General features: G+C 43.3%; 1 protein-coding gene across 6 annotated transcripts; it reads left to right on the top strand.

The window, feature by feature from the left end:
- Positions 1 to 1,045: 1,045 nt before the first annotated feature.
- LOC120413660 (neurofibromin) lies at positions 1,046 to 14,789 on the top strand. 6 transcript variants are annotated; one of them, XM_039574578.2, is made up of 11 exons: positions 1,046 to 1,242; positions 1,668 to 1,811; positions 1,866 to 2,052; positions 2,109 to 9,032; positions 9,087 to 9,319; positions 10,149 to 10,769; positions 12,047 to 12,151; positions 12,732 to 12,934; positions 13,272 to 13,458; positions 13,605 to 13,770; positions 14,551 to 14,789. In XM_039574578.2, exons 1-11 carry the CDS (start codon positions 1,183 to 1,185, stop codon positions 14,676 to 14,678), a joined length of 8,958 nt encoding a protein of 2,985 aa, XP_039430512.1. In that variant the 5' UTR covers positions 1,046 to 1,182; the 3' UTR covers positions 14,679 to 14,789. The 6 variants fall into 6 exon arrangements, with proteins under 6 accessions (XP_039430512.1, XP_039430514.1, XP_039430513.1 ...); XM_039574580.2 differs by having other exon boundaries at positions 1,047 to 1,242; positions 1,881 to 2,052; XM_039574579.2 differs by having other exon boundaries at positions 1,048 to 1,242; positions 14,563 to 14,789.
- Positions 14,790 to 19,655: the final 4,866 nt, after the last annotated feature.

Genomic DNA, 19,655 nt, shown 5'->3' with positions numbered 1-19,655 from the left:
GTACTTAAATTCGAAATGCTCGCTTAAGACATCATTTCACCCTATTTTCATTTTCTTTTCAATGTTGATGTTGATGACTAAACGTTTTCATCAGAAATACTTATTGAGAAAAATATGTGCTTTATTGGAGCAAGATAAGCTTCAATTACTTTCTGGATATTTGCTTCTTTAAAACATTGATATGGAGTTCTGTAGAAAGTGCAAACAAATGCATAATGTTACAACAAAAGTGTAAAACGAAACCAGGATTCTTACAATATTAAAATCTTATTAACCCATTATTATTATTATTATTATTGTTTACCCCGCAAAAAGGCATATTTTTCAGAAATGGTTGGTTAATTTCTTTTCAAAATAATTTTTACATGATTTGGTATCTGCGCCAAATAGAAGGTTGCCAAATTGATTGCATAAAATAATGCGAATATCAACCGTCATAAGAATATATGAACACCTCGGTTCTTTTAAGAAGGACTGCGGAGTCGAGTAGCTTCTTTGACGAATCCGACAATGGCTTCTTCAGATTCAGAGACATCGATTCGACTTCAGCTCTCCAAAAAGACTCAACTCCTTCTCTAATTTCAATAATAAATTTAATTCTTTAGTTTCAAAAATAATATCCTAATCTGACTCTTGGCTTTCAAAGTTTCTCGACTCCGACTTCCACTTTCCCGAATTTGTTGACTTAAACTCCGACACTGACTACAGGCCCTCAAAAAGAGCCTGGAATTACAACAGGACTTACAACAGGAAGATTGAATCATAAAGCTTCGAACTAGGTTTGGATCCATCAAACACTGACCTGTTGCACGATTTGCTTCTAACATTGCAAATTTCAACATTTTGTCGTAATTGTGCTATCTTGCCGCACGTCTTAACGATTCACGCAAACGACTGGCAAGATAGCACCATCACGACGTTCTTCTCAGCGGCGAACCGAGGCGAAATGCTGGCCAGAAACCAAAACAAAAAACAGCTGATCGACAGTACGCAGCCACTCGCACACTCCGACAGAGGCTGCGGTGAGCCAACCTCCCGGCCATCGTTGCGTTCGCTCGCGCACGCCCATCTGTCAAACGGTGAAAATTTTCGCTCTCGCAGCTTCAGCCCCGTTCTGTGCTCCGTTTTAGGACGGCAAAAATCATGTGAAAAGTGCCCGAAACGGACCGAAACTAGCACGAAATGGCCACCCAGAAGCCCGGCGAGTGGGCCAACTCGCTTTTGGCCCGGTTCGAGGAACAGGTAGGTCATTTCCGGCCCTCGGACGTTCCAGCTTGCGATGCGTAGCGCTAGCCCGGGACGTGGGATTCTGCCATCCGGACGACAGGGGGGCCCCCAGCCAACTCGATCGATCGATACTGGCTGGCCTTGTCGGAGTGCGTGGGCGAACACGTGGGCTGGTGTGCGTGCGCGATGTTTGGTTGTGTCGGTGGGTGCGCGTGTGATGTGGGGTTTGTTATTGTTTACGTTTTCATTTTTGCCGGTTCATTCATTCATTGCGCAGTTGTTTGTCAACATAGTAGTAGACGAACGGGTGAATGGGGAGTTGAATGGATTTGTGAATGACCGCGCTAGTATGAATGAGTTTATTATTGGACTTGGGGTTTGCGTGAAGTATTTTTAAAGTTAGGCGTTTAATGAATGTTTCTACTTTCTTCTACCTCCAGCTGCCATACCGCACCGGTCCTCATGGAACGCAAGCCCGTCTCAGCATCGACCAGACGATGACCTGTTTGATTCAGATCTCCCGGTACCGGTTCTCGCTCGTAATTTCCGGCCTAACCAAGATGCTCCAGCGGGTCAACGAGATTGTAAGTGGTCACAGGAAATTGTTGCAGCCTACGGCCTCCAACAGTTGAGTCTAGTTTATTATTTTGCAGTTTCAGCCGCCGGCCTGCCGTGGTCACGAGCCCGAACGCTGCTGCTACGATTCGCTGATAGTAATTCTGGAGACGCTCGAGCGATGCCTGTCCGGACAGTCCAAGGATACGGCACGGTTCGAGGAAGCCATGAATGTGAAGCTGCTACTGAGAGAAATATGTCAGTTTATAGGTGAGTATCGAGTTACATCAATCGATCGAAGAAGTTTCTAAAACAATTAATTTCAGATATTCAAAACGAAAACAATCAGAACGCAGCCTCACTGAAAGCGTTAGCTTCCAAAGTCCTGTACGCTCTATCTCAGAATCATTTCGGAGCTGTATTCAATCGCATTTCGGCTCGACTGCAGGAACTCAGCACCTGCTCGGAGGAAAACCCAGATTACAGCGACATCGAGCTCATACAACATATAGATCTAGACGTGAATCGCCTGACTAAGCTGTTGGCAGAAACCATACAAAAATTCAAATCGTTGAAAAAGTCAGCTCACTTTATACTGCTGAACTCCCTGGAAAAGGCCCTCTGGAACTGGATAGAGTTCCACCCAAAAGAGTTTGAAGACTTGCAGCGCAGCCCAAATGACGAACTATCAAAGTGCTGCGAGACGTTCTTCGATATTTTGGATTCGTACGCAGAAAACAAAAAGGCCAGAACACTGTTGTGGCCGCTGCAAATAATGTTGCTAGTACTAAGTCCCAAGGTGCTGGAAGAAATCGTAAACGCAGACTCTGGAGCTCCTTGCTCGCCGAGGCACGTGAAGAAAAAACATTTCATGGAAGGCATCAAAAAGGGCCTAGGAGCACACGCATCTTCGAAACAGTCCACCGAATCAGCAGCTATCGCGTGTGTCAAGCTTTGCAAGGCATCAACGTACATCAACATCAACGACTCCAACAACGTAACGTTTCAACTGGTGCAGAGCGTCATCAATGATCTGAAGGCACTGCTGTTCAACCCAGCAAAACCGTTCTCCCGATCGCAGATTTACAACACCCAAGACACCGACCTCATGATCGACTGTTGGGTGTCCTGCTTTCGGATCAAACCGCACAACAACGAAGCACTTAAGGTCTGTCTCAGTCTTAACTCACCGCCAGCATATCATTATGTGATTGTCAGCTCGCTGCTGAAGATCGTGACCCATGCTCGATTGCCTTGGTGGCCAAAGATTGATCTGGTTTACGCCAGATCGGCAGAACTACGCGCTCTCTTCACGGACACTCTGAACAAAGCCACCCAAGGATACATAGCGCACACTCCACTCAGGATGATCACATCGCTTACGCTCAAGTCCAAAGACGCTCAGAGTAGACTGACACGACCCGACGAAGGTCCGGCCCACAAAGCGCTGCTTCTGCTGATGGTAAGACTGATCCATGCCGATCCAATGCTATTGCTAAACAGTCTCGGCAAAGCCGGACACGAAGTGCAGAGTTCAACGCTCGAGTTGATCAACGGGCTAGTTTCACTGGTTCATCAACCCACCATGCCTGACGTCGCACAAGAAGCTATGGAAGCATTACTGGCCCTCCATTCGCCAGATAAAATTGAAGTTTGGAATCCGGAAGCACCAATCAACACGTTCTGGGACGTCAGCTCACAAGTTTTGTTCTCAATATCCCAGAAACTAATTCAGCATCAAATCGCCAACTACACCGACGTACTGAAGTGGTTACGAGAAATATTGATCTGCAGGAATACCTTCCTCCAAAGGCACAAGGATTACGCAACCGTAGGTTGTCATATCGCGATCTGCCGGCAGGCACACATCAAGCTTGAAGTTGTGTTCTTCATGTATTTATGGTCCGTTGATTTGGACGCGGTCATGGTTTCGCTGTCTTGCTTCGGATTGCTATGTGAAGAGGCTGAAATTCGCTCCGGTTCGGACGAGCTCAGCGTGGGACTCATTTTGCCAAACTACCACCTCTACCAAGAACTATCGCACGTGTCTAGCACGCTCACAACGCAGAACGTCGAATCACGATACAACTTTTACGAACACACGCAAGGACGAGCCGCTCTGCAAAAGAACATCATGTCGCTGTTGAGGAAAATCGAGCATTGTGTAAACGGCGTGCAGCCCGCATGGGAAGAAACGTTCCGAAACTGGGAGGTCACCTCAAAACTGTTGCAGAACTATCCCAAGGGAAAGCTGGAAGATGGCCAAGCGGAAGTCCTTCATAGAAGTATGGGTAAACGAAGAGCTAGTCACCAAAGCACGGAGCACGATCTCGAAGAGCAGATCACCGAATGGGCAAACATGACATGGTTCCTTTTGGCGCTTGGTGGCGTTTGCTTGCAGAAACCTCGTAACCAACGAACGACCCACACCCAGGCGCTACCCATCGGTGCTAGTGGCCCATCGTTGATGCAGTCTACCACGTCACTGTCCAGTTCCAGCTCTGGCCGTGGCTCGATGCATCCGATTATGGGCTCGCTGGTGTCTTCAATGGGAGGCGGCAGTCAAGATGTGCAGTATTGTCCCGTTACGCAGTTCATCGGCCAACTGCTGCGATTGCTGGTTTGCAACAACGAAAAGTTTGGTCCCCAAATTCAGAAGCATGTTAAGGAGCTTGTCGGACAGGAAATGTCAGCCCAGCTTTATCCAATACTGTTTGATCAAATTCGAGCGATCGTGGAAAAGTTCTTCGATCAGCAGGGCCAGGTCGTGGTTACCGACATCAACACGCAGTTTATCGAGCATACAATTTACATCATGAAATCTGTGTTAGACGGACGGCAAAGCAAGGATCAGAACGATCAACCGTCCAACTCAGAACATCTGGGCGTAACTAGCATCGAAAATCTTATGTTGGCCATTGTACGGTACGTTCGCCATCTGGACATGACAGTGCATGCAATCCACATCAAAACAAAGCTGTGCCAATTGGTGGAGGTGATGATGAAACGTCGAGACGATCTCGCCTTTCGACAGGAGATGAAATTCCGCAACAAACTGGTTGAATACCTTACCGATTGGGTCATGGGAACGTCTCATCAAATCGCTCCACCCAGTTCCGGAGACGTTACAATCATCACTCGTGATTTGGACCAGGCCTGTATGGAAGCGGTGGCTGCCTTGCTCCGTGGACTACCGCTACAACCGGAAGAATCGGATCGTGGCGATCTGATGGACGCTAAAAGCGCATTGTTCCTAAAGTATTTCACTCTCTTTATGAATCTCCTAAATGATTGCGTTGATGGATCTGAAGCAGACAAGGATGCCAACAATCCGCCGCTGTTACCTCCTAGACCTCGTGTAGCAGCCGGGAAGCTGACAGCACTACGTAACGCAACGATTCAGGCCATGTCCAATTTACTTAGCGCAAACATTGATTCCGGTCTGATGCACTCGATTGATCTGGGCTACAACCCTGACTTACAAACCAGAGCAGCGTTTATGGAAGTACTTACACAAATCCTGCAACAAGGAACCGAGTTTGACACACTAGCAGAATCCGTGATGGCCGATCGATTCGAACAGCTGGTTCAGCTCGTGACAATGATAAGTGACAAGGGTGAATTGCCAATCGCGATGGCTTTGGCATCGGTGGTCACAACTTCTCAAATGGATGAACTTGCGCGTGTTTTGGTAACCCTGTTTGATGCCAAACACTTGCTGTCTCCTCTATTGTGGAACATGTTTTACCGTGAGGTGGAAGTCTCCGATTGTATGCAGACGCTGTTCCGTGGAAACTCTTTGGGAAGCAAAATAATGGCCTTTTGCTTCAAGATCTATGGCGCAAGTTATCTACAGGGACTGCTGGAACCGCTGATTCGTCCACTGCTGGACGATCCAGTTACAAGCTTTGAGGTAGATCCTGCTCGCTTGGAGGCCACGGAGGACATCGAAGTGAACAGAAAGAATCTGATTGCGCTTACGCAGAAAGTGTTTGACGCTATTGTCAACTCCGCGGACCGGTTTCCACCACAACTTCGCTCAATGTGTCACTGCTTGTACCAGGTGCTGAGCAAACGATTCCCAAATTTACTACAGAACAACATTGGAGCGGTCGGCACGGTTATCTTCCTACGATTCATCAATCCAGCGATCGTGTCCCCACAAGAGTTAGGCATCGTTGGAAAGCAAGTCCCCACTCAAATCAAGCGAGGCCTCATGCTAATGTCCAAAATTCTGCAAAACATTGCGAACCACGTCGAATTCTCGAAAGAGCAACACATGCTCTGTTTCAACGACTTCCTGCGATCACACTTCGAGGGAGGCCGAAGATTCTTCATACAAATCGCTTCCGATTGTGAAACTGTTGATCAAACGTCGCACAGCATGAGCTTCATCTCGGACGCGAACGTGCTGGCACTGCATCGCTTGTTGTGGTCTCACCAGGAGCGCATCGGAGACTATCTGTCGAGCAGTCGGGATCACAAAGCCGTCGGAAGACGTCCGTTTGACAAGATGGCTACGCTGTTGGCGTATCTTGGGCCGCCGGAGCACAAACCAGTGGATTCGCACTTGCTGTTTTCAAGCTATGCGCGCTGGAGTTCGATCGATATGTCGTCGACAAACTTTGAGGAGATAATGGTCAAGCATCAGATGCACGAGAAGGAGGAGTTCAAGACGCTCAAGTCGATGAACATTTTCTATCAAGCTGGCACGAGCAAAGCGGGAAATCCGGTGTTTTACTACATTGCTCGACGGTACAAGATTGGAGAGACGAATGGAGACTTGCTAATTTACCACGTGATACTGTCGCTGAAACCGTTCTGCCACTCGCCGTTTGAAGTTGTGATCGACTTTACGCACACCTGTTCGGATAACCGCTTCCGGACGGAGTTTCTTCAAAAGTGGTTCTACGTTCTTCCGGAGGTTGCGTACGAGAATCTGCACGCAGTATACATTTACAATTGCAATTCGTGGGTTCGAGAGTACACCAAGTTCCACGATCGCATTCTGGTTCCGCTGAAGGGTTGTCGGAAGCTGATCTTCCTAGATTCGCCAGCTAAACTGAACGATGTCATCGATCCAGAACAGCAAAAACTACCCGGTGCGACACTTTCGCTGGACGAAGATTTGAAGGTGTTCAACAACGCGCTCAAACTTAGTCACAAAGATACCAAGGTTGCTATCAAAGTCGGACCAACGGCACTACAGATTACATCCGCTGAGAAGACGAAAGTGCTAGCACATTCGGTACTGCTGAACGATGTGTACTATGCGTCTGAAATTGAAGAAGTTTGTCTGGTAGACGATAACCAGTTTACGTTGTCCATTGCCAACGAGAGTTCCCAGCTGAGTTTCATACACAACGACTGCGACAACATCGTCCAAGCAATAATCCACATCCGCAACCGGTGGGAGCTGAGTCAACCGGACTCGGTGACGGTTCATCAGAAGATACGTCCGAAGGATGTTCCTGGTACGCTACTGAACATGGCGCTGCTGAATTTGGGTTCGTCCGATCCGAATCTGAGGACGGCTGCATACAATCAGCTGTGCGCGTTGACTGCTACGTTCGATCTCAAAATCGAGGGCCAACTGCTGGAAACGCAGGGATTGTGTATTCCATCGAACAACACCATCTTCATCAAGTCGGTTAGCGAGACGCTTGCCACGAACGAGCCACATTTGACGCTCGAGTTCCTGGAAGAGTGTATTCAAGGCTTTCAACGGAGTACGATTGAGCTGAAGCATTTGTGTTTGGAGTACATGACACCGTGGTTGGCTAATTTGGTGCGTTTTTGTAAACCATCCGACGAGGGTAAGCGCCAGAAGCAGGTTGCGCTGATTTTGGAGAAGCTGATCAATCTCACCATTGACCAGAAGGAGATGTACCCCTCGATACAGGCGAAGATCTGGGGCTCGATTGGTCAAATCCCCGAGCTAATTGATATGGTTCTGGATAACTTTATTCATAAATCGGTGAGCTCCGGGTTGGGATCGCCACAAGTGGAGATCATGGCTGATACAGCGGTGGCGTTGGCTTCCGCAAATGTACAACTAGTGGCGAAGAAGGTGATTGGGCGACTGTGCCGAGTTATGGACAAAACGTGTCATTCACCAACGCAGTATCTCGAGCAGCACATGATGTGGGACGACATCGCTATTCTGGCCCGCTACTTGCTCATGTTGTCGTTCAACAACTGCTTGGACGTCGCCCGTCATCTGCCGTACCTGTTTCATTCGGTAACGTTCCTGGTGTGCAGCGGATCTCTGTCGATGCGCGCCTCAACCCACGGTCTAGTCATCAACATCATACACTCACTGTGTACGTGTACAAAGCCCTCCTTTTCGGAGGAAACCCAGCGCGTCCTTCGCCTGTCGTTGGACGAGTTCTCGTTGCCAAAGTTCTATCTGCTGTTCGGTATCAGCAAGGTCAAATCCGCAGCCGTGACTGCGTTCCGTTCGTCGTGTCGTCATCCGAACGATCGCTGGCTGGGAAATGAACGAGTCTCGCAGGCTCCTCCCGCCGATCGTGAACGGCTAGCGCTACCCTCGCTGGAGGTCATCACCGATGCACTGCTGGAAATCATGGAGGCCTGCATGCGAGACATCCCCGAGTGTGACTGGTTGCAGACGTGGACGTCGCTGGCGAAGAGCTTCGCCTTCTGCTACAATCCTGCGCTGCAACCGAGGGCGTTGATCGTTTTCGGGTGCATCTCCAAGAGTATTACCGACCAGGACGTCAAACAACTGCTGCGGATCTTGGTGAAGGCCCTGGAGTCCTTCAACGATATCATCCTGCTGGAGGCTCTAGTCATGTGTCTAACACGCCTGCAACCGCTGCTCCGTCCAGAGTCCCCGATCCACAAGGCCCTGTTCTGGATAGCGATCAGCGTGCTCCAGCTGGACGAATCAACGCTGTACGCGGCCGGGCTGGCGCTGCTCGAGCAGAACCTCCACACGCTCAACTCGCAGCAACTGTTCGACAAGCAGAACATCGCCGACGTCATGATGGCAACGCGGGAACCCCTCGAGTGGCACTTCAAGCAGCTCGACCACGCCGTCGGCCTCTCGTTCAAGTCCAACTTCCACTTTGCGCTGGTGGGCCACCTGCTGAAGGGGTTCCGCCACCCGACGCCGACGACCGTGTCGCGCACGTCGCGCATCCTCACCATGCTGCTGGGCATCATCGCCAAGCCGCAGCGGCGGGACAAGTTCGAGGTGACGCCGGAGAGTGTGGCGTACCTGACGGGTGAGTTGGCAGTGGTATGATCGATCGTTTCAATTCTGACGCGTTTTTTCGCAGCCCTCGTCTGCCTCTCGGAGGAGGTACGATCGCGGTGTCACGTGAAGCACACGTTACCGCGGGTGGACGTGGCCGGCGGAGATCCGTCGGCAGCGGGTGCAGCCACAGGCGGAACGCAGCCCGGAAGCGCTGGCGGAAACGGTGGGAACGTTAGGCGTCAAAAGTCCTGGGATATGCTGGATCAGTCGGCGATTCAGTACGCGCGGCAATCGCACAAGGTGCAGCAGCATCAGGTAAACGTAATGTTTGGGAGGTTGGCACTTGATATTGCGTGATGGGGAATTCAGGAGGGGTTTGTTTCCGAGGGTCTGGGGGCCGGGAATGGTACGGGTACGGGCGATCGTTCACTCTCAGTTTCTTTTTCAAACAACATTGGTAGTGCCTTGATTCAGTTCCGAAGGAAAACGTTGTCAAAACTGTTTCGTACTTCTTTTTGTGTAGATTTATTATCGTTGGAAATTGGACGTTCGGTATTTAGTTTATGATTCTTTCCCGATAACCTCCTCAGTCCCAGTAGAGTATGTTACTTGGTTTTATATTGGCGACTGTTTATTCTCCTAGTGTATCACTCACATAATGATCGCTCATCAGCTCAGTTATTCGTCACCGCTCTCTGTCTCATACGATGTGTTACGTTAACAGGCTTTGGTTTGTTGTTTTTTGGTTCGATTTTGTTTCTCGTGTTTGTTGTTTCACTCACTGGGAGTCGTATTTGGTTTATCGATATTTGGTTGATGTTTGTACTCACACTCTGGTCTCATTCCATGCATTTCCATCTTATAATCCCCTTGTACAAAAGAAGTATTCCCGATTCTATCCAATTTCTGGAATCTCGTATCGTATCGTAGGGGTTGCCTTTCGACGAGTTGAACCTTGTGTGTTTATCGAACGCAATTGGACTGGTTGTAGCTATGGTTTCTTCACCTTGTTTGTAAAACCACCCGGTCGACTCGTGCTCTAACTTTGTATAACAGTTTCAGTTTCCTATATAACTTCAACCTTCCGATTACAATGTATTTAAACACCCATTTTGTATGCATCCCACCGTTTTCCTTTATCTAGGACCCAGCTATCAAAGGAAAATCCTGGCGAAGTCTTGACTTAACCCATAATCCGAATCTGGGAATGATCAGTCATTCCTCGTTTGTGTCACATGCTTGTACTAATACCAACACGACTACAGTCACACCTTCTGCGTATAGTAACAATACCAACACCAACATCCCGAATAATAGTAACAGCAACAACAGTAACAACACGAATGTAAACAGTATCAATACGGGTGGTCCGATCGCTGGTGGTGGTGCCTACCATCGGAGTGACTTCCGCAACCGGCGTTCTTCGTCAGAACCGGTTAACAATCAGATGGTTCTGAACAATCCCAACATTGCCAAGTTGCTGGCCCTCAAACAGGCCCACATTTACTCCGGTACCAGTGCTTCTTCTGCTCCTCCTTCTGCTATTTGTACCTCTACAACAACATCAACAATTACAACAAACTTACTCACCACATACTGTACAACAACCACCACCACCACGAATACCAGTACGCTGACGATCAGTACTGCCCACAGTAGTGCTACTAACAGCACTAGCCCGGCCCAATCTATCGAAGATGTTGAGAACGACGATGACGCGAATAACTTTATCGTCGACTGCTTGCAAGACATTTCATCGATCAAAGTAAGAACAATAGCGCAAGCAACCAATCCCACCCTCATTTCTCTCTGCTCTAACGCATCTTGCTAGAATCTCAGTCCAGTGTCTTCTCTTGCTCTCTCAGTTTATCTGTCCTTTTTAAACTCCCTCTTCCTTTTAACTCGTTCACTCTTCATTCGATCCCACATCTATCGCTGTCAAATTCTTGTCAAGTTTTAACCTCAAAATTTTCTTACACTCTCATTTCCCGTTTCTTTATCTGTCCGAATTTCGAGTTTTTCGCGAAACTCCTTCTCTAACAACTCCTGCTCCTACCTTCACCTACTCTATCTCGTGTTGTTGATTTGCGTGTGCGTGTGTGAGTGCCTCTAGTCTTCTCCCAGAAAGTCGCCAACTCTGCGTTACCTCTTCGCCAAAAGGTTTGTGCGTTTAATTTAGAACTGCATCCGGGTTATTCAAGGTTTCTCCTTCCTAACTAAACTCTCTCACGCACTACTACACAGTTTGTCGTCTCTCTCCACAAGTCCCCCTTTCTTATCTCTATCGATTTGTTACCGTCAATTGACGATATTGCACTCCATTGATTAATATCGCTGTGGGTTTATTCCTCGATTTTTTGCACGTCCGTTTAATGAACTTCCTGTTTCGAAGGAGGTTCTTGCAAAATGTGGGTTTCCAGTTACAGCAACGGCCAGCTCCCAACTTGTACCCGTTGTCAACCTTATCTCTGTCTTACTTTCTCTCTTTTTACCCCTTTTCTCTCCTGTTATTGCGCCTGACCATGACACATGATGCTTGTGTTTGGATAATCCAAAACCCGCCCATCAACAATAAAAAAACCGCCAATCATCAACTATTCCAACATGTCCGTTTTTGCAACCGAACCTGTCACTCCGAAACCATCTCGAAATTTTCCACCTCCACGCCACATCCAACAATATGGTTTTCATTGCTTCTTGTTATTGTTTCCTGTTTTTGTCACTTTTGTTTGGTTCCGTTTCGATTCCTGCATGTGTTGTTTCCAACTATTGTTCTTTCAAACACGTTACAACTTTTGTCTTCAATATGACGATCGTCCACTTTTATCTCTTATTCGTTGAACGAAACATCCGGAAACTTTTCGTCTTTCTCTCTATTGTTCTCTGTACCGTTGACAAATCATTATGTGTTTTTCTCGTGCGTTATTCGTTTGTGTTTCCGTTCATTGTTTTCAACTCTCAACACGTACAAACTCGAACACACGCTACCATTATTTGGCCGATATACCAATCAACAAACGTCAACACACTCACACAAATCAGTGTTCAAAAACGGCCCGCCTACTGTTCAAGACGCAGCGCTCGTTCTCCGTGCCGACGCCGAAGCAAGGCCAGGGCAAGTCCGCTGGAATAAGTGATCGGCAGAAGGTATCATCCATTGTTTTCTTGCAATAGTTTCTTTCTCTCTCTCTCTTTTACACACACTCTCTGAAGCTAGTGAATCACGTCCTTTTCCACACAGATTATTTGGTTGTGTACGTGTGTTTTTTGCAAATATTTTTCTCAACACAATCTACAATCTTTGCTGCGAGTAGCCCTTCTGTTCCAACTAATATTTTTGCTAAGTCACTCGTGTTTGTGTGTGTATACACCGCCTGAACCCTTTTGTTTACACAACTTTGACAGTATCTGTGAGGCACCTGCTTTTCGTAGTTCTAATTGGTGCGTGAGTTTGTACAACTGTGTATGTAAACAATTCGACCAATTTTGGCCAAAAGCCATAACGTAAAAGATTCCGCAATTCTCAACAGCTTCCCAAATCTCAAAGTAGACGTGTATAGGCACAGTCGATGCGACAGAGTGCTTCCACTCTGCCGGCGGAAGTTCCTGTCGAACCTGTCGACCGTAGTTCGCTAAACTCTGCAAATCACTTTTCAAGCAAACGTTGGTAAATAATTCCCGAAAGATGCTCACGCTCGCCACTCTCTCTGCTCGCTTCCGAAAACAGGAACGCGGCTCCCGCTCGTCCGTGTCCAACGAGTCGAACGTGCTGCTCGATCCGGAGGTGCTGCCGGACTCGTCCACGCAGGCACTGGTGCTGACGGTGCTGGCGACGCTGGTCAAGTACACCACCGACGAGACGGAAACGCGCGTGCTGTACCAGTACCTGGCCGAGGGTTCCGTCGTGTTCCCGAAGGTGTTTCCGGTGATGTAAGTATGATCTGTCACCTGCTCAAATTGTTTTCAACTTCTGATTGATTGCCAAGCGACAGCACGAGCACCAGTCACAACAAACACTAAAACTGACGTAGAACGAGGGACAAGCTCCGTCGCAGCAACACTGAACTGTCATTTCTGACATACAAAACGTGCTCGATTTTGTCTCTCCTTTTGACAGATAATCATAACTACACTGTAAATAAAGCTTACTGATTTCTACAACGCACACTATGACGTGAAATCAGTCACATTTGTTTTGAAGCTACACTGAAAAAATTTAACACAAACTAAAAACACAAAAAATGTGTCCTCTTCCCTTCCGCCACAGCCACTCGCTGCTCGACCAGAAGGTAAACAACGTGCTGTCGGTCTCCAACGATCAGATCGTTCTCGCTTCGGTGCAAAGCATCATCCAGAACATGCTGGCCAGCGAGGACGCCTCGCAGCAGCCGCTGCACTTCCTGCAGAGCTGCGGTTTCGGCGGGCTGTGGCGGTTCGCTGGACCGTTCACCAAGGTAAGCTAGACGCAGCTGACAGTTGCTTACCTTTAGCTTGTGTTTCCTTGGAACCTGGCAAGGTAACCAAACTGTCATTTCGTGTTGAAAACGGTCTTAAAAGGGTTGTTTTGACATTTCTTTAACTGATTTTTATCCTCTCTCAGTACAACATGATGGTCGAATCCTCCGAGCTGTTTGTCAACTGTCTGGAGGCGATGGTCGAGACGTGTCTGCCGGTGGAGGAAACCGCTCCGATGCCGCCGTCTCCGCGGCCCTACAACCTGAGCTCGAGCCTGAGCAGCCTGACGCTGGGATCGCCGACCGACAAAGGTTCTTCCTCCAACTAAACCGGCATCATGTTGTGTTGTTGTACTCTCTCTGTCTCCCTCTCTGTACTGTTGTTACGTATATACCGTCGTCGGTATCCGTGTTGCCTGCAGTTCCGCCTCTCTGTTACAACTTGCGGAAGTTCTTTTTGCTGAGTTGTGTTCAATGTTCTCTCATTGGTTATGATTTAAGCCTTTTTGTGATGTCAGGATAAAACAAGTATTTCTGACTATTTAAGAACGACAAAGAATTTTTTTAGACATCGATTTTTGTATTTCATTCTTAACAAGTTGTGTGTTTCTTTAAAGAAGTATTTAAATGTGAATAGGTTCTTCAGTAACTCCGAACTTGATTTAACATTGTGTATTTCATGTATTTATAAGCCTGAGTACTTATTGTCCCGTTGATATAGTCAGCCAGAGTGTCAAGACCACGGTTGAGACGATTTTATCTTTAAAAACATGTTGCTTTAATTTTGGACATTTTACCTGCATCTATTTCTATTGCCTTTTTATAATTGTTATTGAGTTATACAATTGGCTATATTGAGTGTATTTTTGTTTTTAAAAGCATGACACATTATCTTGTTGTTTTAACGAATATATTAGTTGATGTTATCAAAATTGCTTCTAATTTTCTTTATTCTCTCTCTTTCTCCTCCAATTCTCAACCTTCATCTCCAATCTCGTGTCTTAACTTAAAATCTGTTGAACCGTACGACTGCTACTTTAAACTTTTAATAAACTTTCTTTTGCTAAACAAACTAACAAAACTAACACGTAGCCTTCTCGTCAGAATCCCTAGATCACGACGGCTTTAGCGGTAGCGTAAGTTCACTGCGCAGAGCTTCCTGCAGCAAAGCACGTAGTACAAAGCATCGATTCGTTGATAGCCCAACACACAATATTTAAATGAAAGCAAAAACTATGATAAACAAAACAAAACAAAAAATGGTAACAACAATACACAACAAACAATGAGCACAACATGAATGTATACACACACATTTGATAACAATTAACCGACACACGCATTACTAACTGAGTACGACAAGGCTAAACACAGCACCAAAGAATAGAAGTCACACAAATGTAGTTGTTGTAAACATATTTTTAAACTTTCTCGTATGGTGTTATCCGTATCAGTATCAGGAGAAATTTGTGCTATCGCCATTTTAAATTTATAAATCATTGAAAAGTGTTGTAGTCTTTATCAACTGGTTACGTCATTTGTAAATTTGAATATTTCATTAAGTTTATGTCATTTGAAAAAAAAATTTAAGCTTTACTACACATTAAAAATTGTTTATAGAGATTTTTTGTTTAGAAAAAAAAATTGGTGCCAATTTAGCATTTTGTGTTCCTTAAACACACTGGAAATCTCAATTTACAGAACCAAACACTACTCTAGGAGTGTAAGTGTATTACACTTGGATGGCAGCTCTATCACTTGTTGACGATCGAAGACTTTACTACTATTATACAAGAAAAAAAAATCAAAAAGTTGTTTTCACCTATACAATCGTTTTGTTCAAATCAACTATTGTGTACAGTGTTTATGTAAAACTTAACGCATAGAGAGAGATAGTGAAAACAAAAATGAAAGTCATTGTAGTGCAATAAGAAATGTTCAGCTTGAGCTTTCTATTAGGGGGAACCGGTAAGGATGGAGGAAACTCAAATTTATATTCAACTTTGTCCTGCTGGGGGCCCCCTTTTGAAAATGCAAGAAAAACGATGGAAAGGCCTCGTCTTGGTAGAAAATAAATATTTTTTATGTCAAACAGGGGTGCATTTTACATTCCAATCCGAAAGAAATCCCGTAACCTTCCAATTTCAGTTTGTTTGCGATGGTTGGTACACCCAAAGCAAATCAATGCTACCGAAACTATCACAAGCGAATTGCAACAGCAAATGGTAGTCTTTTTGTCAAAATATGGGTTAAACATGCACTCACTAATACATCAGTTTTATTTTGACACGCTGTGGCAATCACAAAATGATTGCATTTGCAACATGTTTGTGCTACGCTCTACCTTGCAAAAATCTCATCCGCCAAATCCGAGTGTTATTGCATTTGACACTACAAACACAGGCAAAGTTGTGTTTATCTTCTGTTTAAATATTTTTCAATAATAATTTCAATATATTTTTTTAAAGATTCATCAAATTTGTATGACCCAATCCTACCCCTGCTGGCGGTATTTCTTTTGTTAGGTTTTCAAAATTACAGTTTTAGAATTTGACGACTTTAGTTAAAAATTGTTTTAAATTTTCAGCATGTTGGTTTAATTTTTTAAATTGGCGGAAAATTCAATTTGTTCAACATTTTAGTGAAACCGAAATATTAGATTTTGTTCATTAAATGATACAGTCATCCGTCAAATTTGAAATATAAGAATTTAAATATTTATTAGTTTAAAAGTAAAAGAATTTAAAAAATGTATCACTAAAGAACCTCGGAATGAATTAATTTTAAAATTTTGGAATTTTTGATGGGGGAAAAGGCGGGAATTTGATTTCACCGAGAGGAAACCGGAAAAAAAACCGGGAAATTTTTATTATAATTGGGTACTAAAGCCCTATGTCAATTTTTATGTACAACGTTAAAAAACACGATTAAAAACCATTTCTGATCACTTTTTTTCATTTTAATGCAAATTTTTTTTTGACAAGACAACATTTTTTCGATGGATCAACTCTGGTCCCCTTGGAACGAGCTGTCAAGTAGGAGCTTTTCTGTCAAGAAGGACCGCAAGGTTAATTTTTCAAAATTGATTTAAAAATCTATTTTAAACTCTTTGTGGTCGTACAAAACGTCATTGTACTCAGAAAAATAAGCTTTATCGCTGTAAACAATAATATCAGCAATCTAAGCTTCATTTTAGGACCCAATTCAATTTATTGAATTACTTAGTTTTTTTTTTTCTAAATAAAAATGTCATTCAAAATGAATAATTCAGGAAAACAATGTTCGACAATGCTTGATTGTTTAGATAACAATAAATAACTGTGCTAATTTTGAGCTAAAATGGATTAGGGTTTTTCTTTAAATCGCTAATAACTCGTCATGGTTAACTCGGATCGCTTTGTGGTCTTTGACAATGTTGTATGTTATTGAATTTGACATAAGAATCTCATACTTGACCTGATTTAGAAAACAGAAAACAAAATGTTTTAAATTTTCAGTACTTTGGTAAAATGTTTTAAATGGTTGAAAAATGCGATTTGTTTAACATTTTAATTAACAGAAAAGAAAGTATTTGATAAAAAGATCATTTTATGTTTAAAGGCTCCAAACATCCTAGCAAAAATCCCTATTTAAAAAAAAAACAACTAAAAAGACGGTCAAGAAAAGGGTCATTACATGAAAAGAATTTTCTCTTTTTTGGAGTTAAGCAAACCAAAGGGACTTTCAAAACAATTTTGACCAAAAAATACGAAGTTTAAATTATTTTCTTCTGAAAATTCATAATCTCTAAAAATAGTGAAATTTACGAGTTCAAAAGTTCAAAAATTTTGAATAGCCATTTCTAATCTAAAAAATGATCTCAAACAGAAAACTCTTTATAAAAAGTAAATATCAACAAAGAAAAATGAATTTTAAAAATGCAAGCAATTAAAAGTTTTTGGAAAAAAAGCAGAAATTTACATAAATTTCCAAAAAATACTTAAGTTTTGATTCAAATTCGCAATTTTCAGTGTAAGAACGGGCCTTGACCGATCTTATGCACCAGGTTCCCGACGAACACGCACTGCCCTTACACCTACATCTCACCCTTGCTCTGAGTCAGTACGAGCAACACGCTAGAACACGCTTTGAGTGTTCGTGCCAGGCATGCACACCTTCTTTTCCTGCTACGCATTTTAACCCGGCCGGGGGTGGTACATTACGTAGGGTTTGATGTAAGTATAAGCGCCTAACCATTTCAAGTGTGCCTATCAACTTTCATTAAAGCAAAAACTGTTTTATTTTTAGTTTGAATTCAAAAACTAAATGTTATTTACTGTGTATTGTTTTCTCCTGAAATCTTCCCTATTGTTGAGTCGTGTTTATCTGTTGCTATTTCTTTTTTCGCGGTGTTTTGTTAAAATATTTTGGTCCTAAGCATTTTAGAATTTTTTTTCAAAAGTACAATAGTAATATTTGTGTTAATCCTTTAATCATTCCATAAATTGAGTAAGGGCTCGAACCTCACTTGCTTAAGAAAAAGGTGAAATTTCAAAACAATGGACAGTGAAGGAAATATACTATGTAAAGAATCAATAGTAAAAGAAAGATATTAGAAATTAGAAATTATTCAAATAGATAAATAAAGAAAAGGCACATGATAGACAAAATTTACAACGCTATCAAATTAAGGGAAAGCAGATAGTTTGTTACAGCAGCATCAATTGGTAAAATAGAGTGGAAAAGCGTTGAGAAATAAGAGAATCAAATAAGTAAAATCGAAATCAAATGGAGGATAGTAAACAGAAGCCGTTTTAGAAAATCAGTGAAGCAAAATAAACAGAAGATAGCTGTTAGCTGAAATGGAAAGTAGAGAAACCCCGTTCTGCGATGCTCAGGTACATCCACAGCAGTTGACTCAACATACTGCGAATCAAAACAATACCGTCTACAATCACAAATTACTTCCCTTTCCCACATTGACGCGCCCCTTTCTTCTAGCCGTCTCTACTCTGACCCTCGCTGGTCAAAGGTTTACGAGTCGTTTCCACAGGCCACCAGCTAGGTTACACCTTGTCATCATGATGACTAAACCAAGCCAACGTGGAGGTAAGAAAATAGGACACTTGCAAGGAACCAGAGCATATGCTGTTTTGTCCAAACAGCACTACGGATGTAGTTGGGTTCCTTCCGGGATGTTCCTCGCCTGGGTGTCAACCGACGAGTATCATCAGTATCATGCACTCTTGGCCTGCACTTAAGTTTTGATTCAAACAAGAAAAATAACCGAAAGCTTAACAGTACTTATTATTTCAATGTTTATTTCTAAAATTGGCAAACTAATAGTTTTTGATACTTTGTTTCAAATGTTAATGGCTTAAATTTATAAATAACTTAATTTAAAATTTGATTTTAAATTTTATTTTAAATCAATAAATTGACTTGTACTTACAAAAAAGATCAAGGCGAAAATATGGGAAAATATATTTGAAATTACATATAATATATTTGAATATTTACCACAAAAAAAAAGAAAAAAAGTTGGAATCCCTTTTCTAATAATCAATCAATGTGACAAAATGAACAAAATCATAACTTTACGCTGACCATAGTTGTTAAAATTAGGCTCAATTTTTATATTATTTTTTAACTTCGTTTCGGTTTTTAGTTAAATATTGTTTGATAAACTAAAATTAATTAAAAAAATACTGATAATACAGGTATTGTAATGAAAATCTGTGTCAAATGCACCCAATATTTATAAGAATTTATAATGTCTTAAATAACCTCTTCATTCTCAAAAAGACTGAAATAGTGAAAGGAACCTTAAATTTAACCCTTTATGGCCTGATGAGTCATTATCGGTTATGTCCCTAATATCAAAATTTCCTAAACTAGCGTAAGAAAAAAGAATTATTTTCTCATCATTAACTCAATAAATATATTTTTCAAATTAGGCCTGAAAGGGTAAAGTTAGTCACTGAAGTAGAATGTTGTTGTTTATTTTATCAACGACTTTAACCTAGAAAGGTCACTAAAAAAAGAAAAGTAGAATAAATTAAAGAAATTTTATTTGAAAATTGTATAAAATATCACAAAATTATTCAAGACAGTTATAATTTCCATACAAGTATGCTTAGGATTCCCGACTTTTCGACAACACATTGTAAATTCCCGACTTTTTCCAGATTTTTGAGGATTTTGGCGAATTTCCGACT

The sequence above is a fragment of the Culex pipiens genome, chromosome 3, assembly GCF_016801865.2.
Source record: "Culex pipiens pallens isolate TS chromosome 3, TS_CPP_V2, whole genome shotgun sequence".
In the NCBI taxonomy this organism is placed as follows: domain Eukaryota; kingdom Metazoa; phylum Arthropoda; class Insecta; order Diptera; family Culicidae; genus Culex; species Culex pipiens.
The sequence above is the reverse complement of the archived record's forward strand: the minus strand, read 5'-3'. Positions and strand labels throughout refer to the sequence as shown.